Source organism: Pelmatolapia mariae, linkage group LG3_W (genome assembly GCF_036321145.2).
Source record: "Pelmatolapia mariae isolate MD_Pm_ZW linkage group LG3_W, Pm_UMD_F_2, whole genome shotgun sequence".
In the NCBI taxonomy this organism is placed as follows: domain Eukaryota; kingdom Metazoa; phylum Chordata; class Actinopteri; order Cichliformes; family Cichlidae; genus Pelmatolapia; species Pelmatolapia mariae.
The window spans coordinates 48860241-48877391 of record NC_086229.1 but is presented as its reverse complement, the minus strand read 5'-3'; the positions used below and the strand labels follow the sequence as shown (position 1 = coordinate 48877391).

At 40.6% G+C, this 17151-nt stretch overlaps 1 protein-coding gene across 1 annotated transcript; it reads right to left on the bottom strand.

The window, feature by feature from the left end:
• Positions 1-1952: 1952 nt before the first annotated feature.
• Positions 1953-2327, bottom strand: LOC134616749 (histone H2B 1/2-like). Its single transcript, XM_063461737.1, has one exon. It carries the CDS (start codon positions 2325-2327, stop codon positions 1953-1955), a length of 375 nt encoding a protein of 124 aa, XP_063317807.1.
• Between the last annotated feature and the right edge of the window lie 14824 nt (positions 2328-17151).

Genomic DNA, 17151 nt, shown 5'->3' with positions numbered 1-17151 from the left:
GAAGGCAGCGCGCGCAGCTCTCGCGTGTACCTCGTAATGCTTCATTTTGTGTTTCGTGTCTCGGGATCAAAGAGCTCAAAGTGAGTGTGTGAGCAGCACTGCAGGTCGATAGTGGAGCAGTCCACAGCGGGCTTGTGTCTCGTCGTGCAGGCCTCGTGTCGGGCTCTCGTGCTCTCTGCTCTCGGTTCGTGGAGCTTCCAAAGCTCAGCGACTCGGTGCGGAGCTCAGCGCTGCTCGGCGGCTTCTTGCACTCTTTTCTCTGCTAAAACCGATGGAGCCGCAGCAGAGCTCCGTAAAAAGCCTTTTCCAGCTCATACACATGTTTGTTCTCGCACTCCGAGTTAAAAGCAGCATCTGGTGAGCGCAGCTGTGGGACAAAGTGACGCCGCGAGCTCCCAGCAAACACACCGATGCTGCTGGAGGCCCACGGAGCAGCGAGACTTCTGTGACAGCTTCTAACCAAAGCACAGTTTCACTCACATTGTTGTACATCAGAAGCTTCATTAGTGACCTTACAGCAGCTCGCTTCCACACTTTGGCTCTGATCTCTTAGTCTGCATTGACTCTGTTTCCTTCTACAGTTACTGACTCTACAATAAACAACAGCAGTGAATGAACACGTGAATACACACATCCACAAACTGATCACTAAGTGTCTCAATGTGTAATACTCAATACCTGCTAAAAACATCCAGCCATCTCACTGTTAATCACTCTTTCGCTGCTAGTCAAACATTTTATCATTGTATCTTTTTTATTTATAGTAATATTGTTGTAATTATTTATTTTATCCTGCTCTGCCCATGTCTGAATTTCCCAGCTCTGGGACTAATAAAGCTTCTCATGTCCTGGATAGCGACCTCAGTTTAATCTAGTATAGTGTCTTTAATTATGCCCAGTATATCTCTGCTCTTCTTTCTGGAGGATTCTGTTATTCTTCCACCTACTGAAAAATGTGTAACCACAGATTTCTGTCCATGATAAGTAAAATGCTGAACAATACCTCCGACCCACACCATTATGTGCTGAGCAGTCACAGGAGTGGGTTTAGTGAGAGACTGATGACCAAAATTCACCTCTGAACGCCATAGGAAATCATTCCTACCGACGTCCTGTACAACTCCTCCATCTTATGCACAGCACTTACTACAATAGTTGCATTATATAAAGGCAGAAAGGGAAAAGTAGCTATGGATCCATCAAATTCGGAATTAGATTGAAGGTTGCTTTGATGGAATTTCCTCTTTGGTTATAGTTAGAAAAGCTGGATGTGAAGGACACAGCAGGGCCTGCCTGTGGCATAGGCAGTATAGGCAAATGCTAAAGGTGTCACCCATCCAAGGTTGCCAAGGGGGAGTTACAAAAAATAAACCAGTTATACTAATTTCTTTCTTAGTTTACATTTTGGCATCTAGTTGACAATTTTTGCCCTTTGATAGTCAAAAAAAAAAAAAAAAAAAAAAAAAGAAATTCAGCCCTTTATGTTTTAAAGTTGTTAGTCTAGTTGTGTTTATAATGTTAGTGTGCATCATCAAGTCAAGTGGGTTTGTCATTTCAACCATGTGCAGTGCTACAGTACACAGTGAAGCGAGACAGCATTCCTCCAAGACCATGGTGCTGCATGTAACAGACAGGACCACATAAATGTGCATGTGTGGAAAAAACTGCAACACCACAAATAAACGACCAAAACGATACAGACACAAGACCGTGCAACAAAAAGCCGCGAGTGTCACCAAGTCACATCAATGCTGGATTTTTGAGTTTCTTTCTACAATCTAAAAAGTAGGAAACATTTAAATGGTCACTGTCAGTATAGCGGATTAATACCACCCAGTGACACAAAGGTCCACAACATAGTAACTGCATGTTAAACAGTGGAAAGTATGCTCGTTAGTTTAGTGTGTGGCTCTGAAAAGAGCCGTTGTGTTGACGTCTGCTAGCCAGTCAGTTTATTTGGAGCTGGTGTACTTGGTGACGGCCTTGGTGCCCTCAGACACAGCGTGCTTGGCCAGCTCACCCGGGAGGAGCAGGCGCACTGCGGTCTGGATCTCCCTGGACGTGATGGTGGATCGCTTGTTGTAGTGGGCCAGGCGAGACGCCTCGGCAGCGATGCGCTCGAAGATGTCGTTGACAAACGAGTTCATGATGCTCATGGCTTTAGAGGAGATACCGGTGTCGGGGTGGACCTGCTTCAGCACCTTGTACACATAGATGGCGTAGCTCTCCTTCCTGGTCTTTCTCTTCTTCTTGCCGCCCTTGCCGGTGGTCTTGGTTACGGCTTTCTTGGAGCCCTTCTTGGGCGCGGACTTTGCAGGTTCAGGCATTTTCGTTCTTCGATACTCTGCAGCAACGAATGAGCTCCGTGACTGAGAGCAGCGCTTTTTATACAGGCTGTATGCTAATACCACTGCGCAGGCCCTCGGATCTCATTGGTGGAGCCGCACAGTGGGCCGGACGTTGTGTTGGAGGGAATTTGTGAATTTTGCTGAAACAGGCGCGCGTCTAACAAAGACAGTGGACTGTGTGATTGTGTCCTCGTTTGCTGAGACAGTCATTTGTTCTAAATGAACAGTAAATGTAGAGCTCTGTGTGGCAGATATGGATGTGTTAGTATCAGTATTGTCTTCAGCCAACAATGAAATCATTTTAATAACAATTCCGCCTGGTTTCGTGTTTCTGTAGCGCCATGTAACGTGGTGATAGTCACAGTTTACCGCTCAACAGCACACAGCTTTAAAACTTCACTGAGTTTTAGTTCTCAGTGGAGGTTAAACACTGGGCATAATTAGCTTCTGTCTGTCGGATCACATTTACTGCACTCTTTTATTTACAACTAAGCAAATCGATTTGGCTCAGATTAAAGTTACGTTTCATAACTGCATAGTTTTAGTGAAGTTTAATGTCTCACTGGAGCACACATTGGACTGAACCATTCACTTTTTTTAATTACAGGAGTGGGGAACTCCAGGCCTCAAGAGCCAATGTCCTGCAGGTTTTAGATCTCACCCTGGGTCAACACACCTTAATCAAATGATTAGTTCATTACCAGGCCTCTGGAGAACTTCAAGACATGTAGAGGAGGTAACTTAGCCATTTAAATCAGATGTGTTGAATCAAGGACACATCTAAAACCTGCAGGACACCGGCTCTCGAGGCCTGGAGTTCCCCACTCCTGCTTTATTATCTAGTGTTCATATATATTTTTAACAGTGTATTTTGAATTTAAACTAACATTAAAAGTCTGTTTTATACAAGGAGGAAAGAGAAGGTGCATTTCCACCGGGAGGATCAGTGTCTGAAGCAGCATGTTGTTCATGTATATTGAAAACTCCAGCCTCCAGAAATGATTACATCATCCATTTTTTTATATGGTGCATGTCCAGATTTCCGAGGACACAGCCACATCAGACAATTCTTTTGTAATGAAAAACATAAGCAATCATATGGCCAGTAAGTCATCGCAGTGCCAGCTGTTTAATTCACTGCACCTTCAACAGTAGCTATGGTAACCGCGGACCCTTAGCAGATGGAGACGCAAAGAGTGATTCACAGGCAGAGCCTAGTTTATTTCCCACAGTTTTTTTTAATCTGCTGCCTTATAAACACTGTCACCAATCTTTGCATTTTATTGTTATCTCATAACACTTGTTTAATCAGCTCCCATCTCTCCTATGGACTTTTTACAGTCTACAGTCTCAGATTAACACAGCCCTGCCTTCCAGCACTATCAGCAGCAGGAGCAGCAGCAACCCCTCAACAGCAACATTGTCCCTATCAGGTAAAACACAGGCTACGTTTGCTTTGCATTGTCTCCATCTGATGACAGTGATATAGTATGACGCGACTCCATATTAGATTCTTGATGAATGTGTGTTGTTGTTCTTCAGCCTGGTTCTATGTGCTCCTTTTTACCTTTGAGGACCCACCCCTTTAAACATCTCTGCACGGCCCTGGACACAAGTATTGAAATATTTGTAACTATGATGTGATAAATACATTATTAGCTAACCCTGTGGATATTGCACTTTTTGACCAACAGGACTCAGAAAGTTCGGGTCAACAACTCTCTTTCTGGTCTCTGTTCCACCTCCACTGACTCCCCCCAGGGCTGTGTGCTCTCCCCCTGCTCTTCATCCTCTACACCAATGACTGCAGATCCACACAGCCCAACTGTCACCTGGTGAAATATGCTGACGACACAGTTCTCCTGTCACTGCTGTCAGGCCCCTCACAACACCACGGGCCTACTCTGCAGGAGTTTGTAGTGGTGTGACAGCTCCAAACTTGAATTGAACGTGAGCAAAACCAAAGAGATGGTGGTGACCTTCTCCAGTAGGCAGAGGGATCTGGCTGCTTCAGTCACCACCACCATCCATGGGAAGCCAGTGGAGGTAGTTGAGGAGTACAAATACCTGGGAACCATCTTTGACAACCTCCTGAAATTCTCTGCCAACACAGAGGAGATTCTCAGGAGGTGCCACCAACGACAATACCTCCTTAGGAAACTCAACTCCTTTGGAGTCAGCACACCCATCATGATGACTTTTTACTATGCCTTCCTGGAAAGCACCATGACCTTCTCCATTACCTGCTGGTTCCACTCCCTCAGGATTCAGAACAAGAACAGACTGCAGCACACTGCATCAGTGTGATCTAAAATCATTGGCCTGCCTGTCAGAACTCTGGCACAGGTTATCAGCCAACATCAGCCTTGTTCTGCTCTGAGTGACAGTTTGATTTGAACTGTTGATCCATGCAATGTCGTTGCTTACAGTCGAGGGCCACCATCAGCCTGCAGGCCACACTTTGAGGCTTTAACTGTTACACATGGAGCTTTAATGTTTTGTTGTTAAGATTAAACTTTGCTACAGTGTAATCACATTTTTATATCCTTATATTTTATGTTTATGTCAGTATTTTGTTTCATTTTATTGTGTCTTTAAACAGTGATTCAGGTTCAGTTTCATTGTTCTCTATGGAGTTCAGTATTGTGAATAAATGTCCTGGTGGGGATTTGCTCATACATGATAGATACAACAATGCACAGGTTTACATGTTCAGTATTACAAATACAGGAAATTACAGGATGTAAGAGAAATTAAATCGAGATGAATAAAGTTGCTTTTTTAGAAATTCTACATGTACATATTTTATTCCTGTTGGCAACTAAAGTTCCCCTCTTGCCCAGATGGTGGTGATCTAAGCTTTCAGAAGCTTTTGAACAAACTGAGGATACATATTGTCTCTCTCCCTCTCAGCATACATATTAACTTCTACTGAATCAACTTATCAGTGACACTGACTTTAGAGCTGCCAGAGCTGAAGCCATAATCAGTGTTCACTACGAATGATCCTGTTGAGGAGACAGAGAGGGAACGAGAGGAGCAGACACACTGAGAACTGGAACAAATCTGTTGTTGAGCTTTAAAGAAAAACCTGCACTTTGATTTACTTTCAAAACAGTGCACATGTTAAAGTCTTCACAGTTTTCATTGTGGTCTGTACAAAAAAGTTTTCACGGCTCACAAACACTCTGCACAGAAAGCGGCCAAAGCAGCATTTGTCCCCAGTTTTACCTCTTAACGGATCATAGCTGACATCACCTTTGTAACATAACAACAACTTCACCTCAGTAAGTGTTAAAAACTAAAACAAATATAGATGCACAGAATTGACCAAAAACGTGCTGTTTGCACTTTAGTGATTTTAGATACCCCCTAAACATCAAAAGCTTGAGAAGCTGTTTCGTCTTTGATAGTGCAGAAATGTTTACGTCACACGATGGCGCCATTTCATCAGTAAACTAAAGGGAAAACCCTGATGTTCGTTAAACCACATTGTTTTAAAAGCATTCATAACTATTATCGTGTTTACAGCGTGTAGAAGATTAGTTAGTTAAAATGCTATGCTAATATTTCATAACTTTATTAATATATTAACCTAACAAAACTCTCAGCAACATTAAAAATGGATTTCAGAAACGACTCCACGTTTCAGCTTCACTCAGATAAAAAACGAGACGCTCACAGTCAGTGTTTGTAGGTTTTCAGGCACTTTGTCTACAGCTTCCAATAAAAATCAGCTCTTCCACTGACTGTGGCAGTGTAAGAGCTATTACAACTATTATCTTAGAGAGGACAACTAAACAAAACAACAACATTGCTCAAAAGAAGTTCTTTTGTTTTTCACTCTGTGCAGGCCACACAGTCTTTAGTATCCTCTAGAACTCTAAAACAGACATAAAAAAACAGCATTAATAATTTGAACTTCATAAATCACCCCGTGTTGATTCGGACACAAAGGGATCATATCATTAGGCACACTTGTGGATATATATGATGTATTTTGTGCCACACTCCCTCTTGTTTCATACGCCTTCTTGTGTGTCTTCTTTCTGATTCACAACTTTCAATAATCACGAGCTTCAAAGCACGAGGGCGGAAGGAAGTCCCCCAAAATTTACCTCATGTCTGTCTGCTCCAACCACCTTTCTTTAGTGACTAAAAAGAGAAAGCTGTTTAAATGATGAGGTGTCAGTTTTATCACAGCTGTCGAATGTTTAAAGGGGTCACGTCACTGCAACTCTAAAGTATTGTGCTCAATTATTTATTTATTTAGCTTTAGGAAGGGAGGGGGTATCGGAATCGTCACTTTGTGTAGATGAGTTAAAGATGTGAGAGAAGTGCCAAAAATTTGTCTCTGTCCTAAAACACTTCACATATTCCTCTCCCTGAGACTGATCGGTGTCGTAGGTTTAGTTGGTGTTTTAGATTTACAATTATTTTAAAATAATGATGGACTGCTGTTTATCTTTACTTAGGTGATTGGTTCTTACAATTATATGATTTCTAACAGTTGTCAAATAAACCTGACTTCTGCACAACACAGCTGATAATCCCAACCTCACAAAGAAGCCAAACATTAAAAAGCATTGAATAATCTGTATATTTTTTTCCACCAACAATAGTCTATACAGAAAATTGTCTCCTATGTTCTTACGTGTACATATCCTAGATTCTTTCTTTTTTTTCACTACCTTTATATTTATATTTATTTTTATTTATACCGTGTAGTCTGATGGCAAGTAAATGCACCAAAATTCCGTTCCGATGACAACTAACTGGTGTGTGTTCTGAATTACAATACAGTCTCTATTCTATTCTATTCTATTCTATTCTATTCTATTCTAAAAAGCTGATTGTGTCAAAACTGTCAGTCGGATCATTGAAGTTCTACTATCACCCAGTAAAATTGGTAAGGCACACTTTGAACTGTTTAACAAACAATCACATTTTGTATTTCTAAGAAAGTTGGAAAGGTTTTTTTGTAGTCATATGTTTGGATTTAGAAATGATTAATGAAAATTGCCACTGTACGTAACGCCTCAGCTCTGAGTCATAATACAATGAATAATCTGTTGTAAAAAAAAAAAAAAATAGACAGCCACTGAAAAAGACACATTCATAACTGTATAACTCAAATAGTCAAATAGGTACAAACAGGTGTTTGCTTTGGAGAATGGGCACCTGTTTATTGGATAAAAACTTATTCTGTTTCAGTGCAGAATGAAAACAAATCTGGAACAAGACTCAATCTTGTTTCAGATTATGCAAAACACAGAAAACAACAAATGAGCCTAAAAAAATTTTTTCAGTTTAAATTATTGTGTGTGGTCATAGTGAATTTGAGATTCATCAGTAAGAGAGACACTATTACTCAATTTTACACACAAACAGTTTAAACTTTGTTCCAGTCATGTGATCTGTATTTCTTCTTCAGCTTCCGTGAGAAGACAAAAACGTCCAGTGGCTGTTGTTTGTCCTTTCTATAAAGATTTGAAAATAATGCGGACTATTAAACTGTAATAATACTACTAATATTATAGTTAAAATAATAATAATAATAATAATAATAATAATATAAGCGCAGTTATAATAATATTTTATAACCTGTCTTCTGTTGCATCGTTTCACTTGGACTGTTACTTCTCATCCCGAAAAGGAGATCTAGACATGTCTCTTTATTTTTATACAGTTTTTATTAGTACAGTTTTACAGTTGATCATGTACTGTACTTCTACAAACTCCTAAAATTAGTGCCCTTAGAGTCTGCCCACTTTGCAGTGCATTCTCCCAATCTCCACATCCAAATAAAGTTGGTGACAGATCAGCTTTCTCTCAGTAGGTTTGAGGTATTTTATTTTTAAAAAAATAATAAAGACATCTTAGGCTGAGATATGTTTGAGTAAATCTCCACAAATTGTGGATCCTTTCCCATTTAGTGCATTGTTCTCAAACCCTGTCTCCAGTTTTGCTGATAAACAAATAGCTGAGGCTGAGGTATGTTTGAGCGTCGATCTCGTTGTCAACCTCTGCTAATGATGATGGTTCAGTTTCGCAGGTTTATAAAACAGGAACTGGACACACCATGACACTAGAGTTCAAGCAGACATGCCACAGATTAATCTGAATGTTTTACTCAGTGAAACTTTCCTGCTGTTCTGCTGCTTTTCTCTGAAATTTCTGAAAAACAATGTGTCATCATTTTTTTTTTAAATCAGTGTTCATTCAGTTGATTACAAAGAGGAGATGGAATAAAGACCTCGAGGATCTAACACTGGAATTAAGACCAGAGGGATATACCATGGTTCAACAAAATGCTCAGAAAAATCTAACACCCCAGTCAGAGACCAAAAAAGGTTATTAGAAAGTATAACAGCAACAAATAAGGTGAGACAGCCTCTCATTGGTTAATCTTATGAATTAATGAAGCTCCCTTTGATAAAACATGAGTTAGAACATATTCCACTAAGTAATTAATCTCACTCATTGCACCTCCCTGGTCACACCAACAACTTGAAAAAAACATCCAGCAGACATTACAGTGTCTGGTGGATGATTAAAATCTGGCCAGGAAATCCCAGTGAATATTAACATTCCATTACAGAAAGAGGTTAACTGAGAGGTAATCTGTAATGGACGACTCCTCTGGACCAATGTAAAGTGGATAATATGAGGTAGAAACATGTCAAGGAAAAAAAAACATTAATCAAATTACTGATTCCAATCAAGTCTTTGTCATGAGCTGCTGAGCAAAGCGCATTAAGGTCAACAATGGGTAAACACTGATCAGTGAACTTCATAACACTAAATTGTGTTAATGACCAACAGCAAACTATTTTGACCATGTTGAGGTTTAAAACGTAGCTGCACATAAACCTTCATAAAGTCTAAACTGCTCCATAGAAGAAGATGGCTTGGAAACAGAAGCTGATACAAAAACAACTCTATCTAAACTGAAGAAGCTCCATTAGCACCAGAGTTAATTAACAGCATATTTTTTAACTCCTTCAGTACAAAAAGCCTAAAAACTTATAAAGCTGAGGTAGCATTAAAATTGTAAGAGCTATAACAAAGCAGCTGCTAACCCTTTTACTTTCAGTTTATGGTTAGCATTTGTGCTAGTCACACATTGTACCATTGAAAAATAAATACATTGTGTGAATAATGACAATATTGTGATGTGAATAACAATCCAGCTAGGATGAACTAACATGTTTCAGATTTGGGATAAATAGTGTTTTTGGTGAAGTGATGATTAAACTTCTCTTTTCCACATGTTTTAGTCTAAACATAACAACATGGGATGCAGCAGGTCAGAGAAGAAAAACAATGGAAAAATAACTGAAAAAACAAACAAACTTGGGAATAAAAGTGCATAAGTTTGTGTTAAATATGGGAGAGTGGAGTGTGATGTAAGTGTGCACTGCTCTGTGGCACAGCTCTGAGGAATACTTTAAAAAACTGTCAGCAGCCTCATTACAGTCAGAGGTGACCTCAGGAGTGATCTGTAATGAGGCTGCTACTTCACATAAATACACAGTAGTTATTTACAAAAGGAAAAGTACAAAAATCGCCACTATAAACAAAGCTGGCACTGCATATAGGCTGTTCCTTCCACTCCTCACTGGTGTTGATGTCTCTGCCACAGGTGTTTTGAAGGCAGCTGGGAAGACATTGAACAAGCATGAGTGACAGGATCAATAAATATGAACTTCTGAGAAAACCTAGTCGCTAGTTAATAAAATGTTGTGTTCAGTAGCTTAAAAAATTATGTCTTGGAGAAGCTGGTACAGACTAAGCACTAGGATTACACAACACAACTTCTTTATTACGTTTCCTCGGTGTGTGAAAACAATTTCCAAAAACCACCAACTGGCTATTTCACTCATTGCATCTTGCTGCCAGGCTGAACCCTTGTTTGCCTTTAGAGTTGCCTCAGTTCTTCATGGCATAGATTCAACGAGGTGCTGCAAACATTTCTATGAGAATTGGGTCCATGTTGACATTATGACGTCACACAGTGACTGTAGATTTGTTAGCTGCACATAAATTATGTGATTTTTTTTTAATCCAATATCAGTGTCTGACCTCACAAATGTGCTTCTGGAAGAATAGTCAAAAATTCCCATAAACACTCTTAAACCTCGTGGCAAGACTTTCCAGAAGAGTTGAAGCTGTTACAGCTGCAAAGAGTGGACTGACATCATATTAAACCCTGTGGTTTAAGAATGGGATGTCACTCAAGTTTATATGCACGTGAAGGCAGATGAGCAAATACTTTTGGCGATATAGTGTACAGCCCAGTTTGATCTTAAGTGGGTGGGGCTAGTAAAACTATAAAGCCGTTTAATGGCAGGAGTTACCCTCTCCATCATCAAAGCTTTCATTAATGATGTGCTAAACAAGGTATTAACAGTTTCTCACATCATACATACTCATGAGTTATGATGATAAATGAATGTGCTTCTGTACTTGCGAATGCTACCTGCTTCCACAATAAGCGCAGACTGATCACTGATCTCAGAGCAGTGAAACTGGAGCCAGCAGTAGCTTGGCTAGTACAGTAATCTCCAGTTGTTTCTCTCTTTGATAGAGATTGCACCTTACCATTGTGCTCTTGTTCTGCCGTGCATTAAAAAATGTATGTGCACATCTGTCAGGGTACCTGAGTGGTTGACCTAGTGTTTTCCATTTGGACTTTTGTCACTGTTTAGTTTCCCGTGTATGTTTCCAGTTTTATTGTGATAACCTCTTGTCTTTGTGCATTATGTTTAGTTCTACTTTGTCTGGGTCATTAGGGTCACTAGTTAGATTTATTCCAGCTGTGTTCTCACCTGTTTCCAACCCTCCTCATTATTCAGTTCTTTTAAGCCCTCAATGCCCCTGCATTTGGGTCCTCTCTCCATTTTCCACCCACTGAACGTGACAGAATGACGAGACCTGTGACTCGAACACGGAATGGACCCAGCGGACTCTGAACAATATGAGCTGCAGCAGTCAGCGCTTTCCTTTTTGGAAAGGAAACTGAGGTGGAAACCATGGCTCATGCCTGAGTATGAGCACGTCTTCACTGGGACTTGTCTGGCTCTGGGAGAGTTTTTGAAGGCACTGCGCTCCTCCACCTGCTGCTCTGCCTGCACCAGAGGGCATTATTTGCCAATCTTCGGCTGCTCACTCTTCCGCCTCTCAGCACCCTGCACGCCTGCCTGCCTCCTCATTAACCGGCTTTTCCTCCTTGACATGGCTCAGCAGCTCTGCCTCCTGTCTGGGCTCTCCAGAGACTAATCACCCAGTTTCTCTGCTCCCTCCACCAAGGGGAGGCAAGGCTCCCGCTGTTATCGCTCTTCTCATGCGGAGCACTTCCCTTGGGTGAGTGATATAGACATCCTCCTGCTCACCACAAGTCAAAGATTCTGTTCACTCTGCTAAAGCGCTAGTGACTGTTCAGTACCCAGCTACATCCATAAAGACTGTTCCGCCCTCTGAGGCTTTCACGAAGGACATTTACAGCTTCAAACCTGATCATTTCTCTCGTCCTGTGGGCATGCCAGAACCTCTCTCACTGCCTGTTTCTGCTCGCAGAGTGGTTCAGACCCAACCTACTACTACTACTTTAGTTTCCTGGCTTATGGTGGCTAGGGCACAGCCAGTCCCTGTCCTTTTTCCCTAGAGGGGCTAGGGCTCAGCATGTCCCCGGACCCGTGCCAGTTCCTCAGGTGGGGGCAACTAGTGTCCAGCCATCGCCTGCTCCCAGAGCGAGGGCAGCTGAAAGCCAGTCCACTCCTTCACCCGTACCTGTTCCTCGGGTGGGGAGGGCTGGTGTCCAGGGAGTTCCTATGCCTATTCCTGCTTCTAGGGTTAGGGAGGCCAGGACCCAACCCATCCCTGCACACTTACCTGTTCCTCATGTCTCTGTAATAAAACCTTCTTAGCCTGGAGTCCTGCATTTGGGTCATCTCTCCATATATTGTGAGTGTAGTTGATGGGCATTAGCCAAGATGGCATGTGAAACTGCTTGCTTGTTGAATTCAGTTGTGTAAACCCACAAAGAGCAGCAGGTCAGCTGAACACATCATGTACACTAAGAAAACCTACTGAAGCTCATATTAATTATGTAAGTTGTGATTATTTTCCCCATGCTGAGACACTACACAGGTCTTAGGGTTCCCCCACCTGCTGAATCCCACTGTAATCCCTGACCATACTAATTTTCCTCTTTAGGAGTGGAGGTAAAGTTACTCTCTACAATGTAGGTAGCATGAAAAAATGTTGTTTTTTTCTATAAAATTTACTGCATGTATCCTACATAAACAGATTTAAACAGAGTACATTCATTGCAATTCTAATATTATATTTTGATAATATAGCATGGGGTTTAGTTACCGTTTCTTTCAAGGAGATACTTTTAAAGTATTAAGTAGTATTAAGTTGGCTATGTAGATATTTTAATATACAGTTTGTGAATTTTCCCAACCTGAAATGAAACATTTGTTTATTCATTTATTTTTTGACTGTGATAAAGCTGGAAAAATGTCCCTTAGTGTAAGAAACACACTAATTGGGTATCCCTTGATTATCCAGGTCAAAATATTTCTTTCCTGTCTAGTTATTGTCCTGGATACCAACAAAGGAGCTGGTGATGTCGTCTTACCTCTAACATTGAGGTCACATGTTTTGTAGCTACTTTCTCTGTTAAGGACAATCATACAGTCATATGTCCCCGTGTCGTTGAGCCTCACATCAGTTAAAAGACATTCAAGCCGTCCTTTCCTGGCTAGCCGTGCATCACAATGTAGTCGCCCTCTGTAGTTCTCATCTGGGTACACTTCAGTGTCACTCTCACTGTCATAGAAGAAAATCTGTGTCGTCCTTATCACATTCATTAGGTCTATTAGCAGGGAGTCAGGAGGCCTGTTCGTGTCAAAATGGAGCAGCCAGATCATCGTGACGTTAGTGTTTTCTTCTGCACGGTAGACCTCCTGTTCTGCACTCACAGTGAATTTAGTCTGACCTGCAGGGGTTAAAAAGAAACCAACAAAAAATAATTAGGAGTAATTAAAAAATTGCTCAAAACTAAATGAGTATATAAGCAAATACTGGACAAATCAAGTCGTCAGACTGGGTGTTTAAATTCATTAAGCACACTGACAAGCTCAGAATTTAGACTGCTCTAAAGAAAAGAAATCTAAATACATTTTTTAAAGGTTTAAAATATGTACATGTCTGTATGTGTACATGTACACACCCTAAAAACAATTCATCAAACCTGTTACCACCACTTGATTAAATGCATGGCTGTAAGAGAAAAACTCAAATTTATTATTGAGATAAGTCTTCTGAGCTGTTGGGTTCTGTTGACTTAATAATTTTGGTAATTACATCAACCTAATATTGCACTACCACATGTAAGTAATGCTACTATTTAGCAATGTTATTTGGCCATTTTGAACTTTAGCATATGAATGGATAATCTGAAACATATTATAAATTTTGCTACTAATTTCAATCACTTTTTTTTTTATTTTACCAAAGTTAGAAGCCTTTAAACTGTGAATACGTCTGTGAGAAGGGGTCCTGTAGAGTTGGTCTGTTTGCCTCACTCGTTCTGTCTTTATAAAACTTGCCTAACAAAACACTATATTATATTGTAAATTATTTCAGTTACGCTTGTGATAAAGCTTAACTGAAGTAAATGGCCTGTATTTGTATAGCACTTTACTAGTCCCTAAGGACTAGGACGCTTTACACATCCAGTCATCCACACACTGGTGATGGCAAGCTACATTGTAGCCACAGCCACCCTGGGGCGCACTGACAGAGGCGAGGCTGCCGAACACTGGTGCCACCGGACCCTCTGACCACCACCAGTAGGCAACGGGTGAAGTGTCTTGCCCAAGGACACAATGACCGAGACTGTCCAAGCCGGGGTTCAAACCGGCAACCTTCCAATTATAAAGCGAACGCCCAACTCCTGAGCCACAATCGCCCAACTGTTAATCTTGGGCGATTGTGTATCTATCACTATTACCTTTCTTGGAATAGTTGCGTTTTGGGAAATACTATGTTAATATGACAATATTAATGATATCAGAATCCTTTATTAATCCCTAACGAAATTATGTAAACAGTTCCCATGCCAGGAGTCAAACCCAGGCCGCCTAGGTGGAAACCAGAAGGCCTAACCGCCAGACTATATGGGAATATGTCAATAAGCTTTCAGTAGTATGATCCTGGCAAAGACTATGTGACTCTACTTGTCATTAAAACTTTACATAAGCAATGTGTGCTCTGAAAAGAAAATATTTGTAAAGCCTGGCATTTTTTTTGTAAAAATGGTCGAAGTTTCTTGGGGAAATAACCACTGCAAGCCTTGAATCTACTTTTATGGCTAAACTTGACCACTGGACCCCAAAACTGATGGATGTAGTTTCATCAAGGGAAGTGAGAATCGGGCAGATCAATGACATGCTTCTTGAAGTATGATAATTATTAAAACTTTGGCTTCAAAATTCAATTTGTTGGCAGTCACCTACATAGTTTATACTTATTTCAGTACTTATAGTTTTTTCTTCAATGGTACAATCGAAGTAACCATTGAACCTGGGAGTAGGGATGGGTATCGTTTAGGTTTTATCCGATACCAGTACCAAACCGGTACTTTTGAAACAGTGCCGGTCCTTAAACGGTGCTCGAACCGGTGCTTAAAGAATCAAGAACACTTTGTCCAAAAACCTCTTATGTTTAGCTGTTTTTTGTAAAAAAGATAACAATGTTAGCCTTTTCTGCAGCTATAGGGCATATATGGTATCACTTTTGGCTGGAAGCAGTGCTTAAACAATGGAAAAAACACAAACTTTGTCCAAAAACGTCTCATGTTTAGCTGTTTTCCACTTTTTCTTTGGTCATTTCTCGGGTTTTAAAAAACGCTATGCGTCACCAGGTGTTTCATCAGATTCGAGGTGTTACTTCCTTTGCACAGTATCACCTTAAAGCACATGTTGCAGGCTGCTGAGTTTGCATCTTTTGCTGTGACAGCCAGACTTTTGACCGCTTTGCCTTGGGCATTTTTTTTAATCTGTCGCTCTGCTCTAAAAGAACGTACGTACGTGGGCCCGCCTACTACGCTTGCAAATGTAAAATGATTGGCTAGAATTCAACGTGTATGACATTTCCAGAAAAAATAAAGCACCGAAATAAAGCACCGAAATGTGCGCTGCTTTTCGGTCTGGTTACTACCGTTTATGTCAGAACCGGTGCCATTACCGGTACCCATCCCTACCTGGGAGAGAAGGAAGAGAACCTTTTCATGGAGTTTGGTGTAAGTAAGTTAAGGGCTTTGGGAAAAGAAGCAGGGCAGCATGGTGGTTATCACTGTTGTCTCACAGCATGAATGGCCTGGGTTCAATTCCACCAATTTCTGTGTGGATTTTACATGTTTGTTTGGGTTCTCCCCAGGTCCTCTCGCACTTCAAAGACAGGCAGTTAGCGGGGACAGGTTAATTGGAAACACTAAATTGCCCATAGGAGTGAATGTGAGTGTGATTGGTTGTCTCCTGTGTATGTGTTACCCCTGCGAGAGGCCCTAAGCCAGCTCTAGCGCACCCCCGCTCCCCAACCCTGAAAAGAATAAGCGAAAGTGAATAGATGAATGGGAAGAAAAGCGACTGGGTTTAAAAACGAATGGGCTTCTTTAGGTTTCTTGAAGACGTTTCACTTCTCAACGTCTTTACGAAACTTAAAGGACTCCACTCAGTTTTCTTTCCAACCTCCTTAAATTACCATGGCCTGGATGACTGAGAACCTTCACAGACATGGTGTGAGGAATTCTGCATCTTGAACAAAAATTAAACCCACACTGATCACAGTGTGGACTTGGTCCTGCAATACTTAAATTTGTTAAGAGTCCTGGTGTCATCCTGGACAGCACTCTTTCCTTCACAGCATATACAGTATAAATAATATCACTCGGTCTTCCTATTTTCATCTTTGTAATCTTCGTCCTTCACTCACTCCAAACAGTACTGCCATTCTTGTCAATGTTCTTGTCACATCTCATTTAGATTACTGTAATTCTCTTCATTATAAAGCCTTCAGTTGTTCTGCCCCAAGACTTTGGAATGCACTTCCACCAGATCTCCAGACCACAAACTCTCTCACAACTTTTAAATCATGTCTCAAAACCCATTTATTCAGAACTGCATACCCTCATCATGATTCCGTCTTAGTCACTTTAGGTCACACCTTGATCAATAATCACCCCATATCACACACATGTCAGTGGCCCGTTCAGCATAGATGCTGGGCATTGCAAAAGGCTCCTTACAATTTTTAAATAATGAAATTAGGGCTTCACTTAATCATTTCAGTGTCTGCATGACAAAGTAGAAGTAGAAGAAGTAGAAGTAGAAGTGGAAGAGGGAAACAAATTTAATAACAAACTAGACATTTCTAATTAATTATTATAACTTAAGTTAGTTATATTAACCAAACATCTGCTTTGGGAGGAATATAAAACAAAAAATCGGGAATCTGTTTTCATTGACTTGTATTATGATATCGTAATTTTAAAAAATAAATAAGAACTAAACTGATGATCTAAATTAATTAAGATTTAGTTAGGATAACAGTGTATGATATAATCCACTAACCTTTTTTTTTTTAGATTTGCTTTAACATACTGAAGAGTTTAAGGCTAACCTTGAAAAGCAGGTGTTTAAAAAATAAAAATTGGTGTGCTGATTGGTGACCAGTACACGCCCAGATCTGACAATAAGACTACAATCAATGTGGTAGAGGGAACAAAAAT

Excerpts from the sequence above, each read along its gene's own strand:
- LOC134616749 (XM_063461737.1), bottom strand. The coding sequence starts at position 2,327 with ATGCCTGAACCTGCAAAGTCCGCGCCCAAGAAGGGCTCCAAGAAAGCC.